Below are 24,353 nucleotides of genomic sequence, written 5' to 3'. Positions count from 1 at the left end.
TGACTGGAATTATATATGAGCCTAGGAAGAATTTGGTCTGAATACATTTTCACGGGAGTGGAGAAATGAAGGAAACTCTGACTACATCTCCAAGACAGTAGAGGTACATGAACAAGATTCAAGCGAAAACTCCGGTTTACCCCCGGATCCCTCGTGCTGATCGATGATTCCCGCGCTGTGGAATAAAAGGTGCCAAAACAAACAAGATGTTAAAGAAAAGGGGTTCATAATACAAGGGTCAGACAATTAGCTTGCCTGACCATGGGTGTGAGCGGACCATTTACTCGACGACACGGGTAATCAGACCAGTGGCGACGGTGCGGCCACCCTCACGGATGTTGAAGCGCTGACCGGGCTCGGCAGCAACAGGGTGGTGGGTCTTGAGGATCATCTCAACGTTGTCACCGGGTTGGACACGCTTGGACATGTCGCCATCGGGGAAGCTCAGATCGCCAGCCTCGTCTAAAGCATAGTTAGTATCCTTTATATCAATTTGATATCATATCAATCAGTGGAAATTAGACATACCAGCAGTACGGATGTAGACCTGGGGGCGGTAGTTGGAACCGAAACCAGTACGGCGACCACCCTCAGCCTCGGTCAAAACATACATGGAGACGAGGAACTTGTTGTTGGCCTTGGTGCTGTTAGGGGCAGCAACGACCATGCCGCGGCGGATGTCCTCACGGCGGATACCACGGAGCAGCAGACCGGAGTTGTCACCGGCACGGGACTCGTCACAGGACTTCTTGAAGGTCTCAATATCGGTAACCTTGGTCTTGATGGGGTTACCAGAGTCGGTGGCACCGACAATTTCGACTTCAGTGTCCTTCTTCAGGAGGCCACGCTCGACACGGCCAGAGACAACAGTACCACGGCCAGGGATAGAGAAGACTTCCTCAACGGACATAAGGAAAGGCTTATCCAGATCGCGCTCAGGGGTGGGGATCCAGGTGTCGACGGCCTTCATGAGCTTCTCAATCTGCTCATTACCAATTTCAGGGCGGCGTTCCTCTAGAGCACAGAGGGCAGAGCCGAAGATGATAGGAGTCTCCTCACCCTCAAACCCGTAAGAGGAGAGCAACTCACGCATCTCGAGTTCGACGAGCTCCAGCATCTCAGGGTCCTCGACAGCGTCGACCTTGTTAACAAATACAACAATCTTCTGGACACCGACCTGACGAGCAAGCAGCAAGTGCTCACGGGTCTGGGGCCTATTTTGTGGTTTGCGTCAGCACACTCTTCAAGCTAGGTTTTTAGACTGGGGGCCGTACATCTGACCATCGGAAGCAGCAACGACGACAATGGCACCGTCCATGTTGGCAGCACCAGTGATCATGTTCTTAATGTAATCAGCGTGACCAGGGCAGTCGACGTGAGCGTAGTGCCGGTCCTCAGTTGCGAACTCAATGTGGGCAGTGGAGATGGTAATACCACGCTTGCGCTCCTCAGGGGCCTTATCAATGGAGGCATAGTCGAGGAAGTTGGCAAGGCCCTTAGAGGCCTGGTACTTGGTGATGGCGGCAGTCAGGGTAGTCTATGGGAGGACGGTGTTAATTTTCATGTTCGGAGGGCGGACATGTCGGAATGAGTCGCGAATAGCTTACCTTGCCGTGATCGACGTGACCAATGGTACCTAAACAATAACCTTTTAGCATGAAGGTGGATTATGCGCCAGAGACAGGAACTTACCAATGTTCACGTGGGGCTTGTTACGCTCGAAAGCAGTAGCCAAGCCACGGCCGGCGACCTTGTTGCTAAAGACATGGTGGACCGGGTTGACGGTAGTTGGACGCAGCAGGGAGGACCGGCTAGTGCGCGCCAGGAGGTTCAATGAACGAGAGATGGTCGACATCTTGGTTCAATCGAAACAAGAACGATGGAACAAGAACAAAAAAGAAAGATTGAGGAGATGGAGTAAGGATGGGAGAGAAGAAGCCCAGATCAACACCAAATTTTCTAGTAAGATGGCTTCCGGGATGGATGGATCCTCAGGGCGGCTTAGTCATCAGCCAATCACCGACCTCGAATTGCGGACAGAAGTTAACTAGGCACATGTAGAGGTTGAACATGGGACATCAATTTTATGTATGCTTTTTGGTGATTAGCGAGGCAACTATGCCTTGACGCGGATGCGGAGGGCAATTGTCTCATGTTGTAGCTCTCCGGTGCTACTTCCGATATATGTACAAGTGGCATCAAGTATCATGCTGCCAACACATTCAATATTGGAATAGAGGCCCCGGGGTCTAACAGTAATGAAAAACAGCGCTATACAACCTCCAGGGTTTGGAATCGACGCCATGTTTTAGAGTTCAACGCCATATAATACACACGTGACCAGTCCTCTCTGCTAGATATTCTTCTGTGCAGTAATCTTGAGTTGCTTCCCCGGTTCCCCCTCCATTGCCTTGGTCTGAGTTCCACCGGCCTCTCTGATTGTGTCCAAAACACTCTGCATGACCTGTTTGATCTCATCCACCGTGGGCTTGCGCTTGCGCTTCTTGGTAGTCAGTAGGATTTCCACCCTGCGGCCTTTCTCCAAGAAGGTCGATAGTTGTTTCAGGCGGTGTGACAAATCGTGGGCATCGATTGCCCAGTTCAGTTCAATTTGTTTGAGTGTAATCTTGGATGAGCGAGCTGACTTTGCTTTGGCCTTTTCAAGTTCCCGCACTTCTTTCTTATTGTAGAGCTTGCAAACCGGCGGGTTGTCATGGTCTCCTTCTTGCACCTGGAGAAGAAAGAACTCGGAGTGATTAAAGCTTTCGAGGACATCCTCCAGTCTGGTCGGAGGGTCGAGGTCGCCTTCATCGTTCACAACTTGGACAAATGATGAACGGATAGCTTCGTTTATCGGGGGCTTTTCGACGGGTGGCCGGTATCCTCGAAGCTCTAGGCAACGGGACTGTTGAAAGAACCGAGTCTGGGGAGCATTCTGAAGCGGCTTGAAGGCAAGAATCCCAACCCTGGAGGAGCCAACGGGTGTGATGAAGATCTGGCGTAGGGCCTGGGCGGATGATATGAGACCGCGTGTGTGGTTCATATTGCAGGCTGGTAGCGGGAAATATTGGAGGAACCGTAGACGGGCGGCCAGCTTGCCACGAAAGGAAAATGTAGGGTCCGCAACGATAAAACTCATAGGCAAGTGGATGGGACGCTAAATATGGGGAAGTCAAATACGTCGTAATGCAAACATGACAAACATTAGCAAGGCCCCCGGCATACCAACTTTGCAAGGTGATGCTTCCGGCCAGATAATCTGACCCGGTACCTACCTAGGTAGGTAATTCATGGTGCCTGCATATGCGTAATTATCTCAACTAGAATGTATTAAGTGCGTATGTAGCCACAACATCCAACATTCAATGTATAGTCTAAATCAGCTGCCTTAATATATGGAAAATGGGAGTCGGGACATGTGGGCAATCATCCCATCAATTACTCCTCCCACTAGTAGTGCATGCTAACAAATCTTTGAAGCTCTACTCTCTCTACCCTATAGGAAGGTGAAACTCAAATACCGTTTCGTTATATTTCGTGTACTCCGTATATAGCACTCGATTCTGCAAGATGTGGTTCTCACTGCTAACTTATTAAATTGCAACCCACAAAATTGCAACATTGCTTGTGTTACTTCGCTGGTGTGGTTGTATTTTTCTTGATTTTCAGGGGGAAGAGAAGCCCAGTTCACCCTTAGTAGATGAGACCGATGTTGTGATCTTAATCGTTTCCTATGTGCTTAAGTCTTGGAAGTTCTCCTGAGGTATGTACATATGTACCATGTACATCCACGCATGCATCGACGCCACATCTGCGCCACAACCATGAAACCCTGAATCTCCTTTCTCCCCTGACAATTTTACCTCTTTACATTTATCCACTTTTCTCCCCCTAGACTGGATTGGTGTTTTTGGAGGATATCGGGATCAATGGTTACTTACTTGTTTCATTCTTCCTCTTAACCTGGTACGATCGTTCAGCCGCTTCTTGCGCCAGCGACAAACGCCACCTGTCACTACACCCTTATATCCGATAACTGCTCGAATGTCGACTGGAGTCGACAATCGAAACCATAACAGCAAATCTGACTACATAGATTCGGCCGCCCGCCACCGCTCCATCTCCCGCAGCGACGGCTCTGCCATCCCACAGTCTACTACGTCCAGTCAGTCCTTTGACAAAGAAACCGTCAACATGGCACAGACCCAGAGATCGCGATACTTGAAGACAGGCGCAATCATCGCCTTCATTTTTATGGTCCTGGTGTGGCTCTCTCCGTCCCAGCCGAGCGCTTCACATCTTACCACCGGTTGGTGTTCCCCTCGCGCGCTGGCGTTCGCAGAACTGATTATCTAGCAGAGCAACCACCTTCAAGCAGTGGCGTGTCCACTTCGAAATGCACCAAGCCATTTGATTCGTCCAAGCCTCTTATTCAGTATGCTCTTATGATCGATGCTGGCAGCACTGGGTCCCGGATTCATGTATACCGATTCAACAACTGTGGCCCTACCCCAGAACTTGAGAACGAGGTCTTCGAACAAACAAAGAAGAAGGAAGGAGGCTCTGGTCTTAGCTCCTTTAGGGAGGATGCCGAGGGTGCAGCTCTGAGTCTGGACCCTCTTATGGATGTCGCTGTGAAGTCGGTTCCTGAGGAGTACAGATCATGCTCTCCAGTTGCCGTCAAGGCCACGGCTGGACTTCGTCTTCTTGGTCCTGAAATGAGCAACAAGATCTTGGAAGCCGTTAGACACCGCCTGGAGACCGCCTACCCCTTCCCCGTTGTCTCCAGGGAGAAGGGCGGCGTTCAAATTATGGATGGTTCAGACGAAGGTGTCTACGCTTGGATTACAACCAACTACTTGTTGGGCAAGATCGGTGGCCCGGATGAGACTCCAACTGCTGCCGTCTTTGATCTGGGTGGCGGTTCCACTCAGATTGTCTTCCAGCCTACCTTCGAGCAAAGCAAGGCTGGTGGTATGCCGGAGCACCTTGCCGCTGGTGACCACAAGTATGACCTCAAGTTCGGTGGCCGCCAATTTGAGCTGTACCAGCACTCTCATCTTGGATACGGTCTCATGTCTGCTCGCGAGGCTATGAACACCGTGGTTGTGGAGGCGATGCTAGCCCAGAGCCCCAAGGACCTGTCCTGGGTTGACCAGCCCATTCCCAACCCCTGCATTGGCCCAGGAATGCAGAAGGTAGTTGATCTAAAGTTCCCTGCTGATCATCCTCTTGGGCCTAAAGTCAGGGTCACCATGGTCGGGCCAAAGGACAAGTCTATGGGACCCCAGTGCCGTGCTATCGCCGAGAAGATCTTGAAGAAGAGCGGGGAGTGCAAGCTTGCACCCTGCTCTTTCAACGGTGTCCACCAGCCCTCTCTCTCAAAGACTTTCGCCCGAGAGGACGTGTACATCTTTTCTTATTTCTTCGACCGCACGGCTCCTCTCGGAATGCCGGAATCTTTCACTCTGGATGAGCTTAACCAGCTGACCGCCACCGTTTGTGCTGGCGAGAGCGAATGGAAGGCCTTCGAAAGTATCAAGTTCGAGAATGAGGATAACGCGCTCGTCCAACTTCGAGATCGCCCGGATTGGTGTATGGACCTCAGCTTCATGATGGGTCTGCTGCACACTGGTTACGAAATGCCCTTGTCCCGCGAGGTCAAGATCGCTAAGAAGATCAAGAACAACGAGCTGGGCTGGTGTCTTGGTGCGAGGTTAGTTCAATCCCTTCCCATCTCTTCCTAATCAGTATACTGACCTGCTACAGCTTGCCTCTTCTGAGCCAGGAGTCCGGCTGGACTTGCCGTATCAAGGAAGTCGTCTGAAAGATGAGACGGAGAAACGCAAAATTATTCCTTTTTAATAATGTCATTCGGTCATAGTGTATGATGGGTTCATGCATATATAGAGATACGCGATATGCTCGTGTTTTGTTTTGCTATTACCTTTTCTTCCATATCCGTTATCTAGACTTGAATTCTGATGGGTTTGCATACATACGTAGGAATGAATGTATGTGTCTTTGTGTGTGAGATTGGTTTGGAGCCACTTCTGTAGAGTGAAAAAGCAATGCATTAGACGCTAAATGATAACATGGAGCCCACGAAGCCCACGAAGACCACGATATGCAAATGTCAAGCCAGTAAACGCCATGATTGAATCAGGACCACGCATATCGACCGAAAGATAATGCAACCGAACACCAAATCGAACAAGCGTTTACTACGCCATCTCCTCGATAGACGGCTTATCCGTATTCGACTTCTTACCCTTACCTCCCATAAGCTTCCCAATGATATCCGAGTCATTCATCTCCTGAGGGGCTTTCCCAGCCCCAGTGGCACCCTCAGACCCTTCGTCATCACTCTCCTCATCACTCGAAGAATCATCGTCGCGCTTCTCTTCCAAAACCCCAAGGCCGAGATCCTGAAATCCGTTAGCAAACTCCATCCCAATCATCAAGCCCAGTCAATAAGCCTTACCATCTCAATATACTGCTCCCCATTCTCGTCAGCATTATCAAGAACCAGATCCCCAGCCTCTCCAGCTTCAATCTGCCTCTTCAAATCCTCATTTGCATCCTTCATCTTTGGCAAGAAAGCGTTGAGCCGCGACAAAAGTCCCGAATCGCCTTTAATGCGATGTATGCGCGGTTTCGGGCGGCCGGCGATGTGAGGTAGTGAGGAGGATGGATCAGAGGTATGCACGTGGGTGGTCGACTCTGTGGTACCATTCATTTCCTGATCAGAATGTTCTTCGTCTTCCCTTTCGCTCTCGCTATCATCCTCTGAAGAAGACCCTGAAGAGGAGGTTGGGTCGGAGTCGGAGGATTGAGCAGAGTTGGCGCGCTGTCGACGGGGCGCGGTGCGGTCTGCTAGGTTTAGGGTTTGTGGAGAGGGATTGCTTGCAGCAGCCACGGATCTTGTAGTTGCGTTTGACATAGTTTGGATGTTCCTTCGAGGTATGCGGTTTGCTGGGAGTTGCAGAGATTTTTGGGAGATTGCGATGCGCTGATGTGGGGTTTAAGGGTTGGAAAGCGTTCTGGCAAGATATTTCGAGATTTTTGGTATTGCTAAGTGCGATCTCAGTGTCCGTTAGCCCGCGGGTATTGTCTGTGTCTTGGAAGACTGGAAGTTGGCGAGTCTGGTTGAACTTTTTTAGGTGGAGAACTGATAACGAATAAGCTTATCTGCTATCGAAACCATGGATGATGCATGTGATCTACATCAGCATCAGATAATTTCAACCCGAAGTTTAGACGGAATTAAGTACAAATAGTAGATGGCAAAGGTATCCAATCGCTACTAATTCCTCTAATAATACATGTTATTATTGCAGGGTAGGTTTAAGAATAAGCCAGCGGGTAAAAAAAGCCTCCCTGTCTTTTGATACATGGCAAAACATCTGCGAAAATCATCGGCTCCGGTTCCTTCTGCGGCTGCGACTTCGTCGTCGACTTGGACTTCGTCGTCGACTTGGGCTTCGTCGTCGACTTGGGCTTCGTCGTCGGCTACGGCTCCTTCGACGACTAGGAGTTCGTCGACGAGGTCGGCGATCATCCACTTCCTTCTCTTTTTCTTTTTCTTTTTCTTTCTCCTTCTCCTTCTCTTTTTCCATGGCAACCTCAAAATCTCCCTCTTTTGCTTGAGCCATATCCTTATCTCGTTCAGATACAGGTTTGTAACGGTCAATGTCAGCTAACCGGGGTCGCTGTTCTCGCTCTCGCTCTCGTTCTGGAGAACGGACCCGACGGCGGGGTGACTTGCTCCGGTTACTGGTGGAGGGCACGTAGCGGTCGATATCTAAAGTAGGAGAAGGCGAACGACGCCGAGACCGAGATCGCCGTCGAGTAGATCGAGATCGTGACCGTCCTCGGTCACGAGCACGACGGCGCGAGCGCGAGCGTGAGCGGCTGCGAGAACGTCGGCGTACGGGTGAGCGAGAGGGCCGATTGCGCCGAGGACGATAATTGTCGTGGTCTCTGTTGCGGCTGCGGTCTCGGTCTCGGGACCGCGATCGATCCCGTATTCTCTCTCTATCGCGGCCAATACTGCGGTCCCGGTCACGGCGGCCAGCTGAGCGACTGCGACTCCGACGGCTTGGTCTGTAGCTTCCACCACCTCGGTCATCCCGGAAGTCGCGGTAGCCACGGCGCGCATCCATATCACGATCTCGAGACCTCACAGAAGTATCCCTGGACCGTTCACGTCGACGATCTGTGTCATAACGGGATGTGCGCCGTCGACGCGAGCGACTGCGACTTCGATCCCGAGTCATATGTCGGGACCGATCACCCCGATCAGCAAGAGAACCACGCCTCGCGTCAGCATCTCGGGATAGGCTGGCTGCTCTAGTAGAGTTATTGGAGAACCTAGAATCATTGGAGCTCTTAGCCGGCCCCAACGTTGATACTGGCGGTTTCAGTCCATTTTCAATAGCCTCGGCTTCTTCAAAGTCAAACTCAGGCTTCTGTCGAGCTTTGGCTGCAAGTTCTTCGCCTTCTTTCAATAGCATTTGCAAAGCAGCCTCCTCAAGTGACTTCTCATCCACAAGGGGTGCTAGCACAGGAGTGGGAGCATTAGACGCAGATGACTTCTCATGTTTTGAATCCCGGGGCCGAGGGGATAAGCCACGGTCAGAACGATAGGCCGGAGAGCGATCACGGAAACGGTCTCTGTCTCGAGTTCGACTGCGGTCACGGTCGCGGTCCCAGCCTCGATATCGCTCCCTATCTTCTCGCCTGCGTCGCTCATATCTTTCATCCCGTTCTCGTTCTCGCTGCTCATCAAGAATCCGCTGCTCTTCGCGTTGGCGTTCACGATCAGCTCGCCTCTGCTCATCAATTTCCTTTCGTCGGGCCCGGTCTTCCTCATCTTTCTGTCGTTCGAGTTCACGCTTCTTCTTGCGTTCTTCATCCCTGACACGTTTTTCCTCTTCCTCGATCTCCCTCTGTTTGCGCTCCTCCTCGCGCCACACTTTTTCCCGCTCCTTCCGCTGGGCGCTAACGTAGGCTTCGTAATCTGCATCGGTTTTGTTCCCTAACTTGTGTTCACGCGCGGCAACTTCCTCCCCAACGTCCTGGCATCGGATCTCACGAACAGATTCGAGGATAAAATCCAGGTGTTTGGAGGTTAACTGGTCGATAGAGTCCTCCACGCTCTTGTAGACATCACCACGGTCTACCGCGCCCTCTATGAGCGTCGCTGCTTTTCCTCTTTCACGGGATAGCAGTGCTGGCTCGCGATCGATCTCTGACTCTGCAAGTGCGACCAACTTGTTGGTAAAATCGGTTCGAAGTTCCTGTTCAAACATGATCAGCAGAGCGCAGAAAAGCATGTGAATAATACCTCATACTCCTTCATTGAAGTCAGCCCATATTTGTTTACGAACACTATCGAAGCCACCCTTCTTCTTGAATGAATGTAGGAGTTTGTCAATGACCGCATGTTGCGCGGCAGACAAGGGGAGGTCATCGGTCTTGAACTTCTTTCGCTTCACACTCTCAATGTCAATAGGCCGTTCAGCCATAGAATGGGCATCGTCTACCCCCTGAGAATTGTCCATTGCCTCATCAGAAGGCATAGTAGCACGACTGACCTAGACAAGAGACGGATTCAAAGTCGCGCGAGCGATAAGCGATAACAACTGTGACCGGAAGAATTGTTGTTCCGTGATTGGGAACTGCGGCCCGCTGATTTGCTTCAACCTCGTCTCTCCTGTACTATTGCGACGGCAACATCCAACTCCGCCTCGATTTACCCCGGCCGCAGTGGTGTTGAATAACCAATCCACCCATCTGCCTTCTTGATCCTTTTGTCCGGATCACCCTCCGCGCTCGAATTACAACCACAACCCCGCGCCCGTCCGCGATCATGGTTCACAAAGTACTCTTCTGGAGTGGCTTCGGTACGTGACATACCCTTGACCGGCTTTCAATATATTATATAAATATGCTACTTGGTAGCAGTGTTGTTTGACTTCTTCATATGGCCATTGGAACTAACCGCGTTGGTCCCGCAGGCATTGCCGTCCGCCTCTGGCAACTCGGTATCGAGATGCGTCCGATCCTCGCCAAGGAATCCCTCTGGGTCTACCCTCTTTTCGCCGGTGTTGGTGGAAGCTTTGGCTACTGGCTCCAGGGTGTTGAGAGCAGACAATTGAAGATGCTTGCACAGCGCCGCGAGGCCATTCTTGAGAAGCGTCGGCGGCGGGATGAGAAGCCCGAGGGTGGTGCCCTGGCTGCTGCATCATAAAGCAAAGAGCTCTTATGATTGAGATTCGTTGCGTGTATGCGTCTTTCTATTTGTACCAAAATTCAACCGGTTTGATATCCGTATTCGGGGTCTTCGCATTTAGTGGGCAATTCTTGCCACAAATGCATTGGCATTTGTTATCTTTTGACCTATTCTACAAAAAGTTTCGATGGGGATATGTAGTCTTCAACCTTTCCATTCCCTTTTCTAGTTTCACGGGGTATAAATCCCGAAGTAGAACGTTTCCAGGGTTGATATCGACCCATCCATCATGGATGGATGGATGTCTGAGGCGTCATGAGTCAGCAAGGAGTGGGTGCCCGGCGGGCAGGCTCCCCGGGGTCGAGTACATCATCAACTCCGCTCCATAGACACCTACTTATACTGCTCTCGTCATTCATTAAATCTTTTCAGTTTGTACCCTCTGTAACTTAGCCGAGCTCCCCGGTCCTTCTCGGGTCTTTTCTTTCTCTACATCGCGATGCTCATTGTCCATCTTTGAGAAAGAGTCCGATGCCGAGACTGCGTGACATAGATGGATAACCGCGGCTCCTTTTTCTTCTTCCTGCTGGTGTTCTACCTTCTCCTCAGCTCTCAGTCTCGACCGCCATTGATCGATGAAGATCGAGCACGCCAACGTGAGCTTGATCATGAGCGACAGGTCCTTCGGCTGTTGAATGGGTCAAAATATGGCGACTTCGATCCGCCCGCCAATCGATGGCTTCCTTTTTCGGGCTTAAGGGGGAATGACAGCTATGCTTGGGACCTTTTCCCGCAGGTCAAAGGCCTGGCTCGCCACCAGTTACAATCAGCGGTCTCAAATTCCGGATTAGAACCCCCGGATGGTCTAGAACACCCCGCCGTCTCGCCTACGTTGAACTTGACCAAGATCCTGCTTCCAGTATATCGCAACTCGACAGGAAAGCTTCGGGGGGACTGGGTTCGGCGAACTGAAGGTGCTCAGCGCCGTGAGCCTCTGAACACGACAGCCATCGCCGAAGAACATGAATACTTCACCCATGAATTCAGCCATAATATTACTGGCAATGGGGGCACCTTTTACTTTGATCTTGAAGAGGGAGGTGGTGAAGAGATTCAGATGGGCGATGGACTTTTGAGAGAGATGCGAGCCAGTTTGACGGTCGAGAGCGAGGACTTTTGGGGGAGTACCTGGTACATCTCGTTGTTTGGTGTACACTTCCCAGACACCGGAAGTATCGTTTTGACTACGTCTAGTGAGAAATTTGGCGGCATCTTCTCGTTGCCACATTTCATGCTGTCTTCTGACACTTACGAACTCTCCCATGAGCTTCTTCTCAAGTCGCTGTCAGACACCATCTCGGAGAAGCAAAATCGACCACCAACACTGTTCCCCTGGTCCTCTCTAGCAGGAACAGAGCAAATGGAGTTCCCTGCACCTAAATGTGAACATATCATCTACTTGCAGCAGCATCCAGTTATGCTCGAGGATGCCCCTGCTGACCGATTGTTATTGGAGCGTATGGAACAAGAGCTCAGATATCCTATGGGAGCGCCTATCCCAGATCCTCCTCTTATGGTCATGTCTGCTGTTGTATTTTCCCCAGATTGCGGGTACATACTTCAAACGAAAGGAACCCCTGAGTTCCCTCCTTCTGATTCGCTATATGTGACTGGGCCCAAGCAGGAAGAGTACAGTAAATATGCAGCTCGTCTCGTTTTTGTGGTTTCCGGTGTTTTTGTTGCACAGATCACATTGCTTCTCCGACAGATCAAAGAGGCTTCGACTCCTTCTACCCGGAGTCGGATCAGTTTCTATACCATCGCATTGATGGCGCTCGGCGATGCATTTGTTTTAACATTCATTGTTTTGGAACTATACGCGGCAGTATCTTTCTTGGTTCTGACCACTGCATCATTTTTGGCGTTCCTGTCGGTGAGTTATATTGGTATGAAATTCATGATGGAAATATGGGCAGTGCAAGAGCCAGAAAGAAGAGAGCAAGATCGTTCGCCCAATCCGTCGGGTCCAACTACTCGCCCTGGGACTTTACCTTTGCCTGCCACAGCTCCGGAAGTGCGAGACTCGGGGGCGACCCCGATCATCTTGCCGCCCGACCAAGATGCCCCCGACGATGAGATGGATTCACCGCCGCCAGCCACCCGAACTACTCCGCCAACTCCAAGGCAAATACGCAGCGACGTAGGAACGATGTATGCACGATTCTACCTTGCGCTATTTGGCATGCTCATCCTGTCAATATGGGCTTTCCTCCTACCGAGACGGCTCGGCTCGATCTACACGCGCTTCCTGGCAGCCGTCTATCTCTCCTTCTGGGTTCCACAAATCTACCGCAATGTGATGCGAAATTGCCGCAAGGCGCTTCGATGGGACTTTGTTGCCGGCCAAAGTGTTCTCCGGCTCTTCCCATTCCTATACTTCCTCACAGCACGGGGAAACGTGTTGTTTATCCGCCCTGACTACACAAGCGCATTCATCATGACTGGATGGGTGTGGATCCAAGCTTGGGTCCTGGTCAGCCAGGACGTTCTCGGACCACGCTTCTTCGTGCCTCGTGGCTGGGCGCCGCACGCATACGATTATCATCCCATGTTGCGCGATTTATCCGGAGCGGACGAGGACCTTGAAGCTAGTGGTGGCGTTTTGTCAATCGCATCTCTCCGGGGCGATGAGCGCGATCTGGTCAGTGACTCCAAAGATGACGACAAGCAGCGGAAAGACCGCAAGAAGGCCATATTCGACTGTGCTATTTGCATGCAGGATATAGAAGTGCCTGTCCTTTCCCCGCCTTCTTCTGCCTCGGGTGGAAGTAGCGTCACGGATGGGGCCTCAAGCATATTGAGTCGACGGCTGTATATGGTCACTCCTTGTCGTCATATTTTCCACACCGCGTGTCTGGAAAGCTGGATGAGACTTCGCCTCCAGTGTCCGATCTGTCGTGAATCCATACCTCCTGTATAGCTTCTGTTGTAATGTTCTTCATACACGATATCATCCTCCTGTACACACACCTGCTGCATTACGCCGCTGAGACTTGGGTGATCTAGTTGTGAATACATATCCGCCTAGATATATGGGCCATTATTTCTCTACAATGAAATGAAAGAACAATCCATTCACATATACAGAACTCTTGTTGAATAGTACATCGATCCGTAAACGGATCGGCAAATCTAAACGCTTTCGTTGAAGGAAATCGGTCACCATTGGCCATATATGACAATATAACGTCACACTTTAAAAGAAAAAGGAATTCTCCACATCTAGCATAGGCAGGCATTCACAAAGCACGAATCACAGTAAATAGTCTTTACGCTCTGCAGACCTAAGCATCGATGGTCTCTTTGTAGGCAGCCTCATCGAGCAACGCATCAAGCTCAGCAACATCAGCGACCTCAATCTCAGCGATCCAGCCCTCACCCTCGGGGCTCTCGTTGATGGTCTTAGCCTTATCCTCGAGGATGCTGTTACCCTTGATAACCTTGCCGGCGACAGGGGAGAGGACATCAGAGGCAGACTTGACCGACTCGACAGCGCCGACAGGTTCGCCGGCGACGATCTCGAGGTCGACCTCGGGAAGCTCTACGAAGACTACATCACCCAAGGAGTGGGCGGCGTATTCAGTGATACCGATCTTGGCTGTAGAGAGTGCGTTAGTTACCTCGCTGCTCCATATCATGTATACTGCAAGACCATATACACCTGGCAGTCGGTTCAATGGGTCGAAGGCAGGTGTATGGGACCAATTGATCGGGTAGTAGTGGACTAACCAGTCTTGCCGCCGTCGGCCAGCTCAATCCATTCGTGCGACTCGGTGTACTTCTTCAGCTGGGCTATAGTTGCACCGTTAGTAAAATGTGACATCATAGAGCTTAAGAGAGCATATTTGAGGGATCGCGATGCTTCATTGCCAGTCCAAATGTCTTGCACATCGTCCTGGACGGCATTTGACAGCATTCGGTGTTCATGGTACTCACAGAGAGGGCTCTGGGAGAAGCTCCTGGTTCCCCGCGGGAAACGGAAAGCAGGCGAAACCTGGCAGGCAGAGGCAAGAGGCTTCTGGGAAAGGACCCGGGAAGCGAAGGGGCGGATGGCACGAGCGACAGAGGACATTTTGGGCTATGGAGGAAAGGAATTGGAAGCGTGGAAGGTGAAATGAGAAGAGGGGAGAGTTTAAGTAGAAGGGAAAGAAGGTGATGCGCTTCTCCGGCGGAGTTTCATTGACGGCATTTCCCCGATAACGAAATGCCAAGACTTACGATAAGCAACGCGCTAACCTCGTCGGATTTTGCTGGCTTCAAATGGTCATTGCCTCAATTTTTGTCTCTAGTTCGCGCCACCCCTCGATGCCATGTTGTACGAGCTGATTGCCATTGTATGTTTTGGTTCGGTTGGAACTGTTATACTGACCCTAAAAGACATGCCCGGATTTGCTAACCACTCTACTAACAGGTCCGCCCGGGCAGCCTCAACGAGGTGCGAGAGTACGTCTGAATTAACACCATCGTCGCAGACTCCATCATCCGAGCCTATCAAATACTAATATGCATAATTTGCAGAATCGCCCGTAATGCTGGCACCCAAGTCATCCGCTCCGGCGGCGTCGTTCGCGGCTACACCAACTGGGGCGCCTTCCGCCTGCCCAGGGTCACCACGAAACACCAGGCCCGATACACCGAAGGTCACCACTTCATCATGCGCTTCGACTCCTCCGGCTCTGTTCAATCATCTATCCGCCGCACTCTCGGTCTTGACCCGCGTATGATCAACTTCTCTGTGGTCAAACTCGGTGACAAGCTTGAGGAGATCAAGGATATCGAGGGCAAGGTCAAGTGGAACAATGTTTCCACCATCACCGATCAGATCTAATTGACACAATTTTTTTGACGGAAGTTTGATTGATTGTTCATATCAGATTTAGGAGCGTGGCATGGATTTCAGCACTTTTTTTTTTTTTTTTTTTATTTGTATTATTATGGCACGGGCATTGGGAACTGCCACTTGAACCTATAAGCACAATCGGCGCATATTGTACAAAATACCAGTTTGATCTACAAGTCATATTGTGGCTGTTTGTTATAGTTCCTGTGCCCTCCACTCTTCGGTGCTCCATAAAGATGGCAACGGGGTGGCAAACAGACCATGAGTCTGATAACAAAGCTAAACATATATCTCCCTATCTGGATTTATAGAGATCGATATGCTGTGCCCTCTAAATGCCACCATTGTTCAATTTATGTAAACCTAGGGAGTGAAATGCTTCAACCGGAATGCATTTCCTGCGCCTGATCAATCCAAAACACTGAATTTGGATGTTAAGCGTTCTATATATATGTATATAGATCCATACAGGGGTACAATTAATTTGTTTAAAATACCTGCGGAAGTACAGTCACAGCATTCACCTCTATTGTGCATCTTACCTAGGTAGAGCATGAGTCAAATGAGCCGAGGCACCGGCCGGTCCCGTCTCTTAGTCCGGGGTACGTGCCAATCCCCATACATCCATTAGCAAATATCGAATTTATCACCTCTACTCCCCACAGTACAATTCTACAGGGTTTCCGTTATATAGCGGAAGATTGTATGAGGCCCGGCTCATTAACCCCATCTTCACCTACCACAATCGCAGGGAGGATCACCATCGGATGCAGGGACCGGTATTGTTGATCGGACAGGTACCATCGCCCCGTAAACAATCAACCTTGTCGACACAAAAAACTGCTTTGCACAGCTTGTACCTCTCGGGAGGAAAAAGAGCTCAGACCAAAACGCCTCTCGCCTCTTTGCGCTATGTCTCCGCAACGCGGGGCCCCGGACAATGACGAGCTGACGTCCCCGCATTCCTTTGTTGAGTTGATGTCGCTGCAACGACTCGAAGATGCCTTGATCACCTACCCCGATTCCGCCAAACCAGAAAAGATTGAGCGGTTCCGCTCTCTAGCAACACCTTACAACCCCGGTCAAGGAACACGCTCGTTCGGCGGGCATGTTTATGCCCAATCAGCCTATGCAGCGTCCAAGACCGTCGGTCCGGGGCTAGTAATTCACGTAAGATTTTATACATCGACTGCGCCCAAGTAGACTCAAGCTGACTTAATGGCAGGATATGACGGGCACTTTCATCCTAGGGGGACTGCTCGACACGCCATACGTGTACACAGTGCGACATATCCGCGATGGATACATGTACAGCACACGAGCGGTCGACGCACGGCAAGCAGGCAGAATCTGCTTCTCATGCATATGCTCCTTCAAACGTGACGAGAAACAGCGTCTCTTTCAGCACCAGCCGGCATCAGCACAGGCGCGCTTCGACTCGATTCTCTCGGCAAAACGGCCAGAAGACCAGGACCCCAGTCCCAGCGTGGACGCAGAATGGTGGATCGAGGCTGTGCGACAGGGAAACATTTCCGAGTCCGAGTTTCCCGGTCTGGACGTACGCAAGACCGATATGAAGGACTATAACTGCGCCGAGGATGTCAAGCAACATCCTGAGCGATATCGCCAGCTAACGCAGTATCGGCTCAAAGGATCACCGGAAGAGGATCCTGCTGCGAGTCTGGCACAGATCCGGGAGAGGGAAGAGAATGGGGAATATGATAATCTGTATGCGTGTGCGCATATGTATTCCAGTGATAAGAACTCGCTTCTTTTGATCCCACGCGCGCTGGGGATCAAAAACTGGACTGAGATGGCGAGTCTTACGCTTACGGTTATTGTGCATCAGCATGGAGAGGCTCTGCGGATGGTCAATTGGGACAGCATTGGTGATAGCGATGTTGGTGTGGATAAGTTGCCTATGAAGTGGTTCGTGCAGGAGGGGTGGACGCCTCGGGCTACGGAGAACAGGGGGACGCATGAGAGTCATCTTTGGAGCCCTGATGGCACATTGCTGGCGACTTCTTTGCAGGATAGTATGTTGCGCTTGAGGAAGTTGGGGGATGCAAATTTGTGATTTGTCAAGGTCCCTCGTATATACATAGTTTATAGACTAGATGCTCACACAGATGAGGCCACGACAAGTAGATCCCACAAGAAGATCTTTTGCCGGGAATAATGCTAGTGATGTTTAAACCTCTTCGCTACTCATGTTCGGAACCCGAGATCACAGTAGCGGCAATATTGCTCTAACATTTGCGCAGCCCACATGTATTGACCATCTAATGTTGTCAATACATTCAACCTACGTCGGAAACCCGTGGAATCATTGGGAAAATGCCAAAAATGCCATGTCACGCTCACGAAAAAAAGGGTATTATAATACAGTATGCGCTTGAACGAAGAAAAGAAAATCAAATATCTTCCCCGGATATATTAGCATGCTTGAAGTACTTCATACCAACCCATGCGACAACAACCCAAACCCAAGACATGACAGCCGTGAGAATGATAAGTGCAGGATAATACCCGACAATCGGCAAAGTAGGATCATCCTCTAACTCAGGCGGCGCATAGGGCGTCTCCCCAACATCCCAAGCCCAGCTCCAAACCTCGAAGCAGCTCCCAATGCCCACAACAAAGACCAGCCACGTCACAACCAGTATAATCCAGCCCCACCACTCGGTCTCGGAGTAGTCCACGTCCACATCGGGACTGCTCTTCATCTCAACCGGGTGTGTGACCAGGGGCGAGGATTTGTGTCGGTGGACGGGTAGGTATGCCGGTTCGGGCTGAGGCTGGAGCGAATAGAAAGAACCTGGGTTGGAGGATGGTGGGGAGATGTGCAAGCCGGCTGCAGAGCCGATTTGGGGGCTGGTGCCCGTGCCGGCCGCCGTGGGGTTTGAATTCGAGTGGAGGCGAGGGAAGGAGATTAGGTCCTCGTCGTCGGTGGCTTGTTCTTGGAGATTGTGCTGTGCGAGGCCCTGGCGTCGGCGATTTATTGAGGGTCGGGCGGGTTTCTGGGGATTTGCCGTCCGGAACCAGGCCGGCTGCTGGGTATCGTCGCAGTCGTCGAAGGCCTCACTCGCGCGCGGCGAGTATTGTGTAGGTCCATTGACAGAAGGGGCTTGATCTTTTGGTTGTATAGACGCTTGTAGGTTTGTGGCGGGGAGTCGGCTGGGTTCTGCGCGGAGGGCTTCAAGAGCTTCGGCGGCTTTTGCGGTGGCTCTTTTGTCGCGTGATTCGAGCCTAGTGCCTAGCAAGGCAGTTTTACGGAGGGAGCCTCGTCGGCGACGCGTTCGGTGTTGTGCGAGAGCGGCAGACATTGCCCGGCTGCTGGTAGTTCCTCCCTTCCCTGCGCTCTGCGACATACCGGAGTGGTGGTCTTCGTCGCCATCGTGGTCCATGCCTGGGTGTTGTCCGTCCAGGGGGTCTTGCGCTGCCCGGCTCACGCGAAGGAAGGAAAGTCTCGAAAGAAGGGAACCGGAAAGTATTCGTTTATGGCCGCTACTTGCGCTGCCTGATCGCGTGCGAGGAGATAGTTCGTGGACCGCCAAGTCCGCGGTCCTCTCGTTATCCATTGGTGCAAGTGGAACCAGGAGGTGGAACGTCAGCTCGGTCAATCTTCTTGCATTGATAAAATTCGGGTTCCGTTTTCGATTTTTCCCCTTGGGGCTTTTGCTTCGCAAGGAGATATGTTACCTGCACAGGACTGTAAAGGAGTGGTGTAGTAGCCTGCAATATCAGGCACCAACGATGCAAGTTAATTGTGAACTGTATATCAGCGACGCGAGCAACCACTCAAATAGTCTTGGATATATCTCCAATGCATGAAAACACAGAAACAGCAGGTATGGTATACCACATATAATATCCCATATCAATTTAAATTGCACTTTCCTTAAGTCACTAAAGTAGGTACATAGTTAGTTGTTCGTACCTTCACTTCTTAGGGAAAGGCCCTCTGAGGTTTTACTATATGTAACTTTTGGAAAGCACTGCGGCTTCTTTAATAACTACACTAACAAGAAGGCACCCTGCCTAGGTAATATAGAAAGCTAGGCTTAATCAAAATAACTGAGACGTAGGACTTCGACCAGCGAATCCATTTGGTTTGAAATGATGTTGGAGATCTCATCTTCTACTATGATACACATATCCTGCACCCCATATCCCCTGTTATAAGGCAGAACATAAAAATGAAATTCCTATAACATATGTCAATATATATCCCCCGGGCCATATGCAGCTGCATAATCAGTAGGTGACCCCCAGCCCTGGCTTCCAACCTGCTTACAGAGAAACAAGAAAAAGAAAAGATGGGAAGACATACATTGACTAGTCCATCTGGAACATGCCGCATCGCTGTCACACTGCATACATACATATGTACATATGTATGCAGCGAGGAAAAGGCTGTAGTTTACCAATCAATTAACGCTGCGCTGAATAATAACTGGCACGAAACCAGCTTGGAGATTCAACTGCAAATGCCCCGCAGAGCATGACACAGCATGTTCAGTTTCACCTGCGAGCCTATGGACAGAGAATATCATGCAATCTGCCGTCTGGTTCGTACATCATACATAGTATATATTGAAAAGTAAACAAAGAAAATGCTATAGGCAACGAGTTTAAAGAAATGTGAAGGCATAATACAGTGAAAAGAAAGAGAGAAAAGGCAAATCGGTATCTGGGCTAGAACGCCAGCAAGGCAGAGATACTTAGAAAACAAGATCAATGGTGTCGTGTGCTCCAAGGAAATTCATCACAGCATATACGGATACTCGTGGGAGAAATGCCCAGACCAATGTGTCAACCAAGAAATCCATGGCAACCCATGAAAAGCATCTTTTGAGTGAAAATGAGTATCAAATGAAGAAAGCAAGCCTAAGAAAAGACGGAAGCAAATTTGATGCAACACATGTACTCGAATGGTAAAACAGCTAGAGAAAAGAAATGAACAGGATGGCAGCAGTCCAAATACGCGGGTGAAGAGTAGGGAATTCGCTTTTATTTGCGGGCGTGACAGAGCCAAAAGTCCAAGGAACACTTGCAAGGCACGCTTAAGAGAAAAACAAGGTGAGATAGAGAGAGAGAAGCAAAAAGAAAAACCGAATCAACGTGGACTTGGGGTATGGGGTGCGCAACACACAAATTCCGTTTCAGACAAAAGCAACTTGCTCGCTTGAAAATCCACTCAATTTAAGTAAAAGAAAATATCAACGGGGACGGGGAATTGTAGAAGGGTGCCATGGAAAGAAACACAGAAGGGACGTTAAATAAACTTAGTTCTGTGAGCAAATGCCGGAAGTGTCGTATGTGAGCAGACCGACCGGAGACTGCCAAAAACCGAGCTACGCCTGGTAGCCTCCGTTGAAGTTGTTGGACTGGTCCCAGTTGCCGGACGGGGACATGGGCTGGCCACGACCGTAGCCCCCGGCATTACCTGCCTGGGCGTAGCCCTGACCAGCCATAGCAGGTCCATTGAAATTGTTGGGTTGATCCCAGCCTCGACCAGCAGGGGCAGGACCTATTCTACCAGTAAGCGAGGGCTGAGAGGTAGGATAAATACCAAGCCCACCTTGATTCATGGGGTTCGCGGGACCACCGTATTGGGGAAGAAACCAGCAGGGCTGCCGTTGAAGGGAGCGGTGTTGCCCTGCTGGGGAGAGAAGTTGTCAAATTGGCCGGTAGGGGGCGATCCTTACCCCACTGCGATAGTCAGTAAATATAAGCCCGTAATCCCAGAACTATATGTAGCAATAACTCACGCTGCACTTCAGAGGACGGCCGTTGACGTTGTACCCATTCAGTTGGCAGATCGCAGAGGCCGCATTTTCATGCGAATCCATCTTCACGAATGCAAAGCCACGATCGGCCTGGAGGCGAGTTTCAAGGACATAGCCGAAGTTCTGGAACAGGGGGACCAAGTCATTCTGGGTGGTGTAGGGGGTGAGGTTGCCCACGTAGCAAGTAGTCTGCCACTGGGGAGTCTGTTGAGCAACCATATCATAGCTCTGAATGCCGTGGGTGGGGAAGTGGTGGTGTCCGAAAGGAGTAGTAGGCGTCATACCCATAGCAACCAGAGCCTGCTGCTGAGAGATTGAAGGCTGTCCCTTCTGGTTGGCCCAGTTGCAGCGGATAGCACGAGAACCGAGCCATTCACCATCCATCGAGTTGAGGGCCTTGTCTGCCTCGGCGCGATCGCGGAAAGCAACGAAGCCGTATCCACGGGAGCGACCAGTCTTCATGTCCCACATCACACGTGCCTCGGATACCGACCCGAAAGCAGAGAATGCTTGAGTCAGGACTTCGTCGTTGACTTCATTACTCAAATCGCCGACGAAAATATGGAAGTGGTTAGAAGTATCCTCCTTGCTGGTGCTGTTGGACTGGTATGCCCAGTTGACACGGATTTCCTGAGGCAATTAGACACAGCCATGAGGTACCACGAACAAAAGTAAACCTACCGATTGGTGGATCCGGCGACCATTCAGGGTTTGCATAGCCCTCTCGGCCGCACCTGGGTCATCGAACTCAACGAAGCCGTAATTGTGGCCCTTGGTGGTGAACTGCCCCTGGAGTAAGTAAAATGGTCAGCTACCAGTATTTGCCAAGGGCTAGCAGTGATATCACAGATGATAGTCCCAAAGGCCATTACCAGTAACTCAGGGGGAACTGAGATGCAGGGGGGTACATGTCAGGAGAACTCACATTCTTGTCGGGGATGATCTTCACGCTGACCACGTGGCCAGTGGTCTCAAATATCTGCTTGAGGATGTCCTCAGTGACCCTCGGGTCAAGCCCACCCACATATAGGGCTCTCTTGTTTGGTTCAGGAGCTGCTCGGCGGACATATCCACCCGCGCTTGTGGGGGACATCATAGCAACTCCGGACATGGGAGAGGTTATGGCGGTGGGAATCGGATTGGTATTCTGGGGGATTATCACAGGAGGGCGTGGAGGCGGGGGCATGTGGGACTGGTTACCCTGGCCATTGCCCTGAGGAGCATCGTACTGTTGGGTTTGACCGACAGCGGGCTGGGGTGCCTGGGGGAGAGAGGAGGGAGTCGAGGCCTGAGCGTTTTCAGCCATTATGATTGCTTTTGAAAAGATACAAATATATCCCAAAGGCGATCAGAGGAAGCGAGCGGTGCGGAAGTTGGACGGGGTTAAATGTCAGACTGGGAGAGCCCAGTGTTAGGTGATCTGTCAAATTCAGAATTTGAGACAATGCAGAGCGTCGCTTAAAGCCACAATCGCAAATAAGACCGAGAAAATATATGTGGTATAGGAGGCCGCGGGGACTAGGATGAAGTCCAATAAGAAAGACCCTAAGCTGGGAAACAAAGAGCACCGGGTATAAACAGTGCTAGTAAAAGAGACACCGAAGTGGAACCTGGGTGGCTTGGTTTTGGTTTCTTTTTTTTTTTTTCGATCAAGCTCCGATAGAATAAGGGAGATGTTTCTGTGGCCTGATAAAGCTGCGGTCGGAGATTGAAATACAAAGCGCGTTGGGAGGTAGGAAGCCCAACAAAAAGCTGATCACACTCAAAGAAAAGCAAAGCATGCAAGACCCTTTACGGGGGAGGAAATCCAAACAGGAAAGAAAAGAGAAAAAGGAAAAAGGGAAAAAAAGAGAAGAAGTGAGGATACAGAAAGAAAAAAGAACTGGAGAACAGCAAAGTAAAGGGAGGAACTTAACCGCTAGGGGTGGGGGGGGAGGACACTTTACCCCAAAGGGTTTAGCCGCCTTCTTCTCTTCCGTACAACATCCCCAAATTCTTACCTTTCTCATTCTTCCAACTTGTTATATCTTCAACTTGGAGGATTGGAACCCATTTTCAACTGTTTCCAACTGTCTATCATAGCCTTATTTCCATAATGGCCAGCTACTCAACTAGTTATGCAAACCCGGACTCACTCACGGAGCTCTCAAGCATAATAGAGCGGACGGTAAGCGCTGGCTCTGGAACATCAACTCTTGGCATAGAACCTCTGACATCTGCTAGCTTATTGATACCGGCCGCTTGTTTCGCAAGTCTGGCTCCGTGCCATCAAGAACTCACCTGCAACGATCCATCCCATTGTATCATGATAGTTTCCAAAATGCTTTGGATAACCTATCAGAGCAAATTGTGAGTAAATCAACGATCTCAAATAGATTAACATCTTTGTTTCGACTCTTTTTTTGTTTTTGTTTTCCCTTCTCTGACGCTGTGCAGTTCATCGCGAAAGCCTTTTTGGAAAGGGATTATGAGGCTCTCAAAGCCAGTGCCGCTCCCCAGCCCATTGAAGATGCGGCAATGAGCGATGTGAACCAAGTTGAACCTGTCATTCAACCTCCCCCGACTGAGAAAGTTGAAATGGATACGGAGCTCGAACCTATGCCTAAATCAGAAGAAGTTCTCTCTGCGAACCAATCAGCTCCGGCAGAAATCAAGCCCGACACCCAATCGGGCGATGATGTAATTGTCAAAAAAGAAAGTGACAACAATGCTGCTCCCGATCAATCACCCCCCGGACCCAATGAAGACCTCACTTTTGATTCAGTCCTCAATGACACTGGGGGCACAAACGACTTTGGTCTTAGCTTGGACTTCAACGATGATGACATGGGGAATCAAGCTTTCCTATCCGGGTCGAATTTCACAACTGCCGGCACTACTGGTGGTGTGGACAGGTTAAACGCAACTCAGCCCCCGGGGAATACTTCGGATGCCCCTGCTGGTGGTGGTGCATTTGACATGGAGTTACAGAAGACAGAGGGGGATGACAGCAATTTCCTACAAGGTAACTCTGGGGAGGATTTCATGGGGCCGGCTGAATCAAACTTCGACGATTTGTTCATGGACACTGATAATTTCGGAGAGAACGGTGGGGACTTCAATCAGCTGGAGGGAGACAGCCTGATGAATGTGAATGAGTTGGACGATAATTGGTTCAACTGATGAAAATGAAGGGACTAGTGGGATCTATATAGTCTAGATAAGGCGGGGATGAAGTTTGGGGGAAAAAGTATCCTATGGTTTCCATGCGTTCTCATTTGTCAGTGGTACTAAGCATGGCTCTAGTGGCACATGTCCTGATTCTGCGACTGGAAGCATATGTTATTGCGAACTTCAGATCTTTTGTCAGGTTCAAGCTTCTTCCTGGCTACCGTGGAACAGCAATGATGAATACAGCTGGAGTATTTACTAGCCAATCTGATCA

At 50.4% G+C, this 24,353-nt stretch overlaps 13 protein-coding genes across 13 annotated transcripts; 6 read left to right on the top strand and 7 right to left on the bottom strand.

Annotated features, from left to right (window-relative positions):
- Positions 1 to 280: 280 nt before the first annotated feature.
- On the bottom strand, positions 281 to 1,910 carry N7489_006996 (translation elongation factor Tu; the record flags this gene model as incomplete). Its single annotated transcript, XM_056712746.1, has 5 exons — positions 1,693 to 1,910; positions 1,608 to 1,636; positions 1,275 to 1,537; positions 529 to 1,214; positions 281 to 462 (listed from the first exon to the last, which is right to left on the bottom strand). Exons 1-5 carry the CDS (start codon positions 1,853 to 1,855, stop codon positions 281 to 283), a joined length of 1,323 nt encoding a protein of 440 aa, XP_056566461.1. The 5' UTR covers positions 1,856 to 1,910.
- A 443-nt stretch (positions 1,911 to 2,353) lies between these two features.
- Positions 2,354 to 3,043, bottom strand: N7489_006995 (putative translation initiation factor IF3; the record flags this gene model as incomplete). The annotated part of the gene is made up of 1 exon (XM_056712745.1): positions 2,354 to 3,043. The coding sequence occupies one exon, from the start codon at positions 3,041 to 3,043 to the stop codon at positions 2,354 to 2,356; it is 690 nt and encodes a 229-aa protein (XP_056566460.1).
- Positions 3,044 to 4,044: 1,001 nt separating this feature from the next.
- N7489_006994 (guanosine diphosphatase) lies at positions 4,045 to 5,827 on the top strand (the record flags this gene model as incomplete). The annotated part of the gene is made up of 3 exons (XM_056712744.1): positions 4,045 to 4,309; positions 4,360 to 5,716; positions 5,770 to 5,827. The coding sequence occupies 3 exons, from the start codon at positions 4,045 to 4,047 to the stop codon at positions 5,825 to 5,827; spliced, it is 1,680 nt and encodes a 559-aa protein (XP_056566459.1).
- A 397-nt stretch (positions 5,828 to 6,224) lies between these two features.
- On the bottom strand, positions 6,225 to 6,943 carry N7489_006993 (NOPCHAP1/New4 family protein; the record flags this gene model as incomplete). The annotated part of the gene is made up of 2 exons (XM_056712743.1): positions 6,225 to 6,428; positions 6,485 to 6,943. The coding sequence occupies 2 exons, from the start codon at positions 6,941 to 6,943 to the stop codon at positions 6,225 to 6,227; spliced, it is 663 nt and encodes a 220-aa protein (XP_056566458.1).
- A 472-nt stretch (positions 6,944 to 7,415) lies between these two features.
- Positions 7,416 to 9,584, bottom strand: N7489_006992 (BOD1/SHG1 domain-containing protein; the record flags this gene model as incomplete). Its single annotated transcript, XM_056712742.1, has 2 exons — positions 7,416 to 9,302; positions 9,357 to 9,584. The coding sequence occupies 2 exons, from the start codon at positions 9,582 to 9,584 to the stop codon at positions 7,416 to 7,418; spliced, it is 2,115 nt and encodes a 704-aa protein (XP_056566457.1).
- A 227-nt stretch (positions 9,585 to 9,811) lies between these two features.
- On the top strand, positions 9,812 to 10,279 carry N7489_006991 (putative NADH-ubiquinone oxidoreductase 14 kDa subunit). Its single transcript, XM_056712741.1, has 2 exons — positions 9,812 to 9,908; positions 10,023 to 10,279. Exons 1-2 carry the CDS (start codon positions 9,875 to 9,877, stop codon positions 10,253 to 10,255), a joined length of 267 nt encoding a protein of 88 aa, XP_056566456.1. The 5' UTR covers positions 9,812 to 9,874; the 3' UTR covers positions 10,256 to 10,279.
- Positions 10,280 to 10,790: 511 nt separating this feature from the next.
- dscA (ubiquitin-protein ligase dscA) lies at positions 10,791 to 13,217 on the top strand (the record flags this gene model as incomplete). The annotated part of the gene is made up of 1 exon (XM_056712740.1): positions 10,791 to 13,217. The coding sequence occupies one exon, from the start codon at positions 10,791 to 10,793 to the stop codon at positions 13,215 to 13,217; it is 2,427 nt and encodes an 808-aa protein (XP_056566455.1).
- Positions 13,218 to 13,581: 364 nt separating this feature from the next.
- Positions 13,582 to 14,369, bottom strand: N7489_006989 (glycine decarboxylase subunit H; the record flags this gene model as incomplete). Its single annotated transcript, XM_056712739.1, has 3 exons — positions 13,582 to 13,895; positions 14,027 to 14,089; positions 14,234 to 14,369. 3 exons carry the CDS (start codon positions 14,367 to 14,369, stop codon positions 13,582 to 13,584), a joined length of 513 nt encoding a protein of 170 aa, XP_056566454.1.
- Positions 14,370 to 14,573: 204 nt separating this feature from the next.
- On the top strand, positions 14,574 to 15,125 carry N7489_006988 (mitochondrial 37S ribosomal protein bS6m; the record flags this gene model as incomplete). Its single annotated transcript, XM_056712738.1, has 3 exons — positions 14,574 to 14,631; positions 14,709 to 14,740; positions 14,816 to 15,125. Exons 1-3 carry the CDS (start codon positions 14,608 to 14,610, stop codon positions 15,123 to 15,125), a joined length of 366 nt encoding a protein of 121 aa, XP_056566453.1. The 5' UTR covers positions 14,574 to 14,607.
- Positions 15,126 to 16,049: 924 nt separating this feature from the next.
- Positions 16,050 to 17,214, top strand: N7489_006987 (acyl-CoA thioesterase; the record flags this gene model as incomplete). Its single annotated transcript, XM_056712737.1, has 2 exons — positions 16,050 to 16,307; positions 16,363 to 17,214. The coding sequence occupies 2 exons, from the start codon at positions 16,050 to 16,052 to the stop codon at positions 17,212 to 17,214; spliced, it is 1,110 nt and encodes a 369-aa protein (XP_056566452.1).
- Positions 17,215 to 17,551: 337 nt separating this feature from the next.
- Positions 17,552 to 18,718, bottom strand: N7489_006986 (PIG-Y family protein; the record flags this gene model as incomplete). The annotated part of the gene is made up of 1 exon (XM_056712736.1): positions 17,552 to 18,718. One exon carries the CDS (start codon positions 18,716 to 18,718, stop codon positions 17,552 to 17,554), a length of 1,167 nt encoding a protein of 388 aa, XP_056566451.1.
- A 1,776-nt stretch (positions 18,719 to 20,494) lies between these two features.
- On the bottom strand, positions 20,495 to 22,235 carry N7489_006985 (uncharacterized protein; the record flags this gene model as incomplete). Its single annotated transcript, XM_056712735.1, has 5 exons — positions 20,495 to 20,675; positions 20,722 to 20,852; positions 20,912 to 21,559; positions 21,611 to 21,718; positions 21,855 to 22,235. 5 exons carry the CDS (start codon positions 22,233 to 22,235, stop codon positions 20,495 to 20,497), a joined length of 1,449 nt encoding a protein of 482 aa, XP_056566450.1.
- A 789-nt stretch (positions 22,236 to 23,024) lies between these two features.
- On the top strand, positions 23,025 to 24,091 carry N7489_006984 (uncharacterized protein; the record flags this gene model as incomplete). The annotated part of the gene is made up of 3 exons (XM_056712734.1): positions 23,025 to 23,096; positions 23,153 to 23,278; positions 23,366 to 24,091. 3 exons carry the CDS (start codon positions 23,025 to 23,027, stop codon positions 24,089 to 24,091), a joined length of 924 nt encoding a protein of 307 aa, XP_056566449.1.
- Positions 24,092 to 24,353: the final 262 nt, after the last annotated feature.

The sequence above is a fragment of the Penicillium chrysogenum genome (assembly GCF_028827035.1).
Source record: "Penicillium chrysogenum strain IBT 35668 chromosome Unknown utg000004l_segment0_segment0, whole genome shotgun sequence".
NCBI classification, from domain to species: Eukaryota; Fungi; Ascomycota; class Eurotiomycetes; order Eurotiales; family Aspergillaceae; genus Penicillium; species Penicillium chrysogenum.
The sequence above is the reverse complement of the archived record's forward strand: the minus strand, read 5'-3'. Positions and strand labels throughout refer to the sequence as shown.

Coding starts and splice junctions, on each gene's coding strand:
- N7489_006991 (XM_056712741.1), top strand. CDS start 9,875: ATGGTTCACAAAGTACTCTTCTGGAGTGGCTTCG. Junction 9,909..10,022: donor ACTCTTCTGGAGTGGCTTCG/GTACGTGACATA, acceptor TTGGTCCCGCAG/GCATTGCCGTCCGCCTCTGG.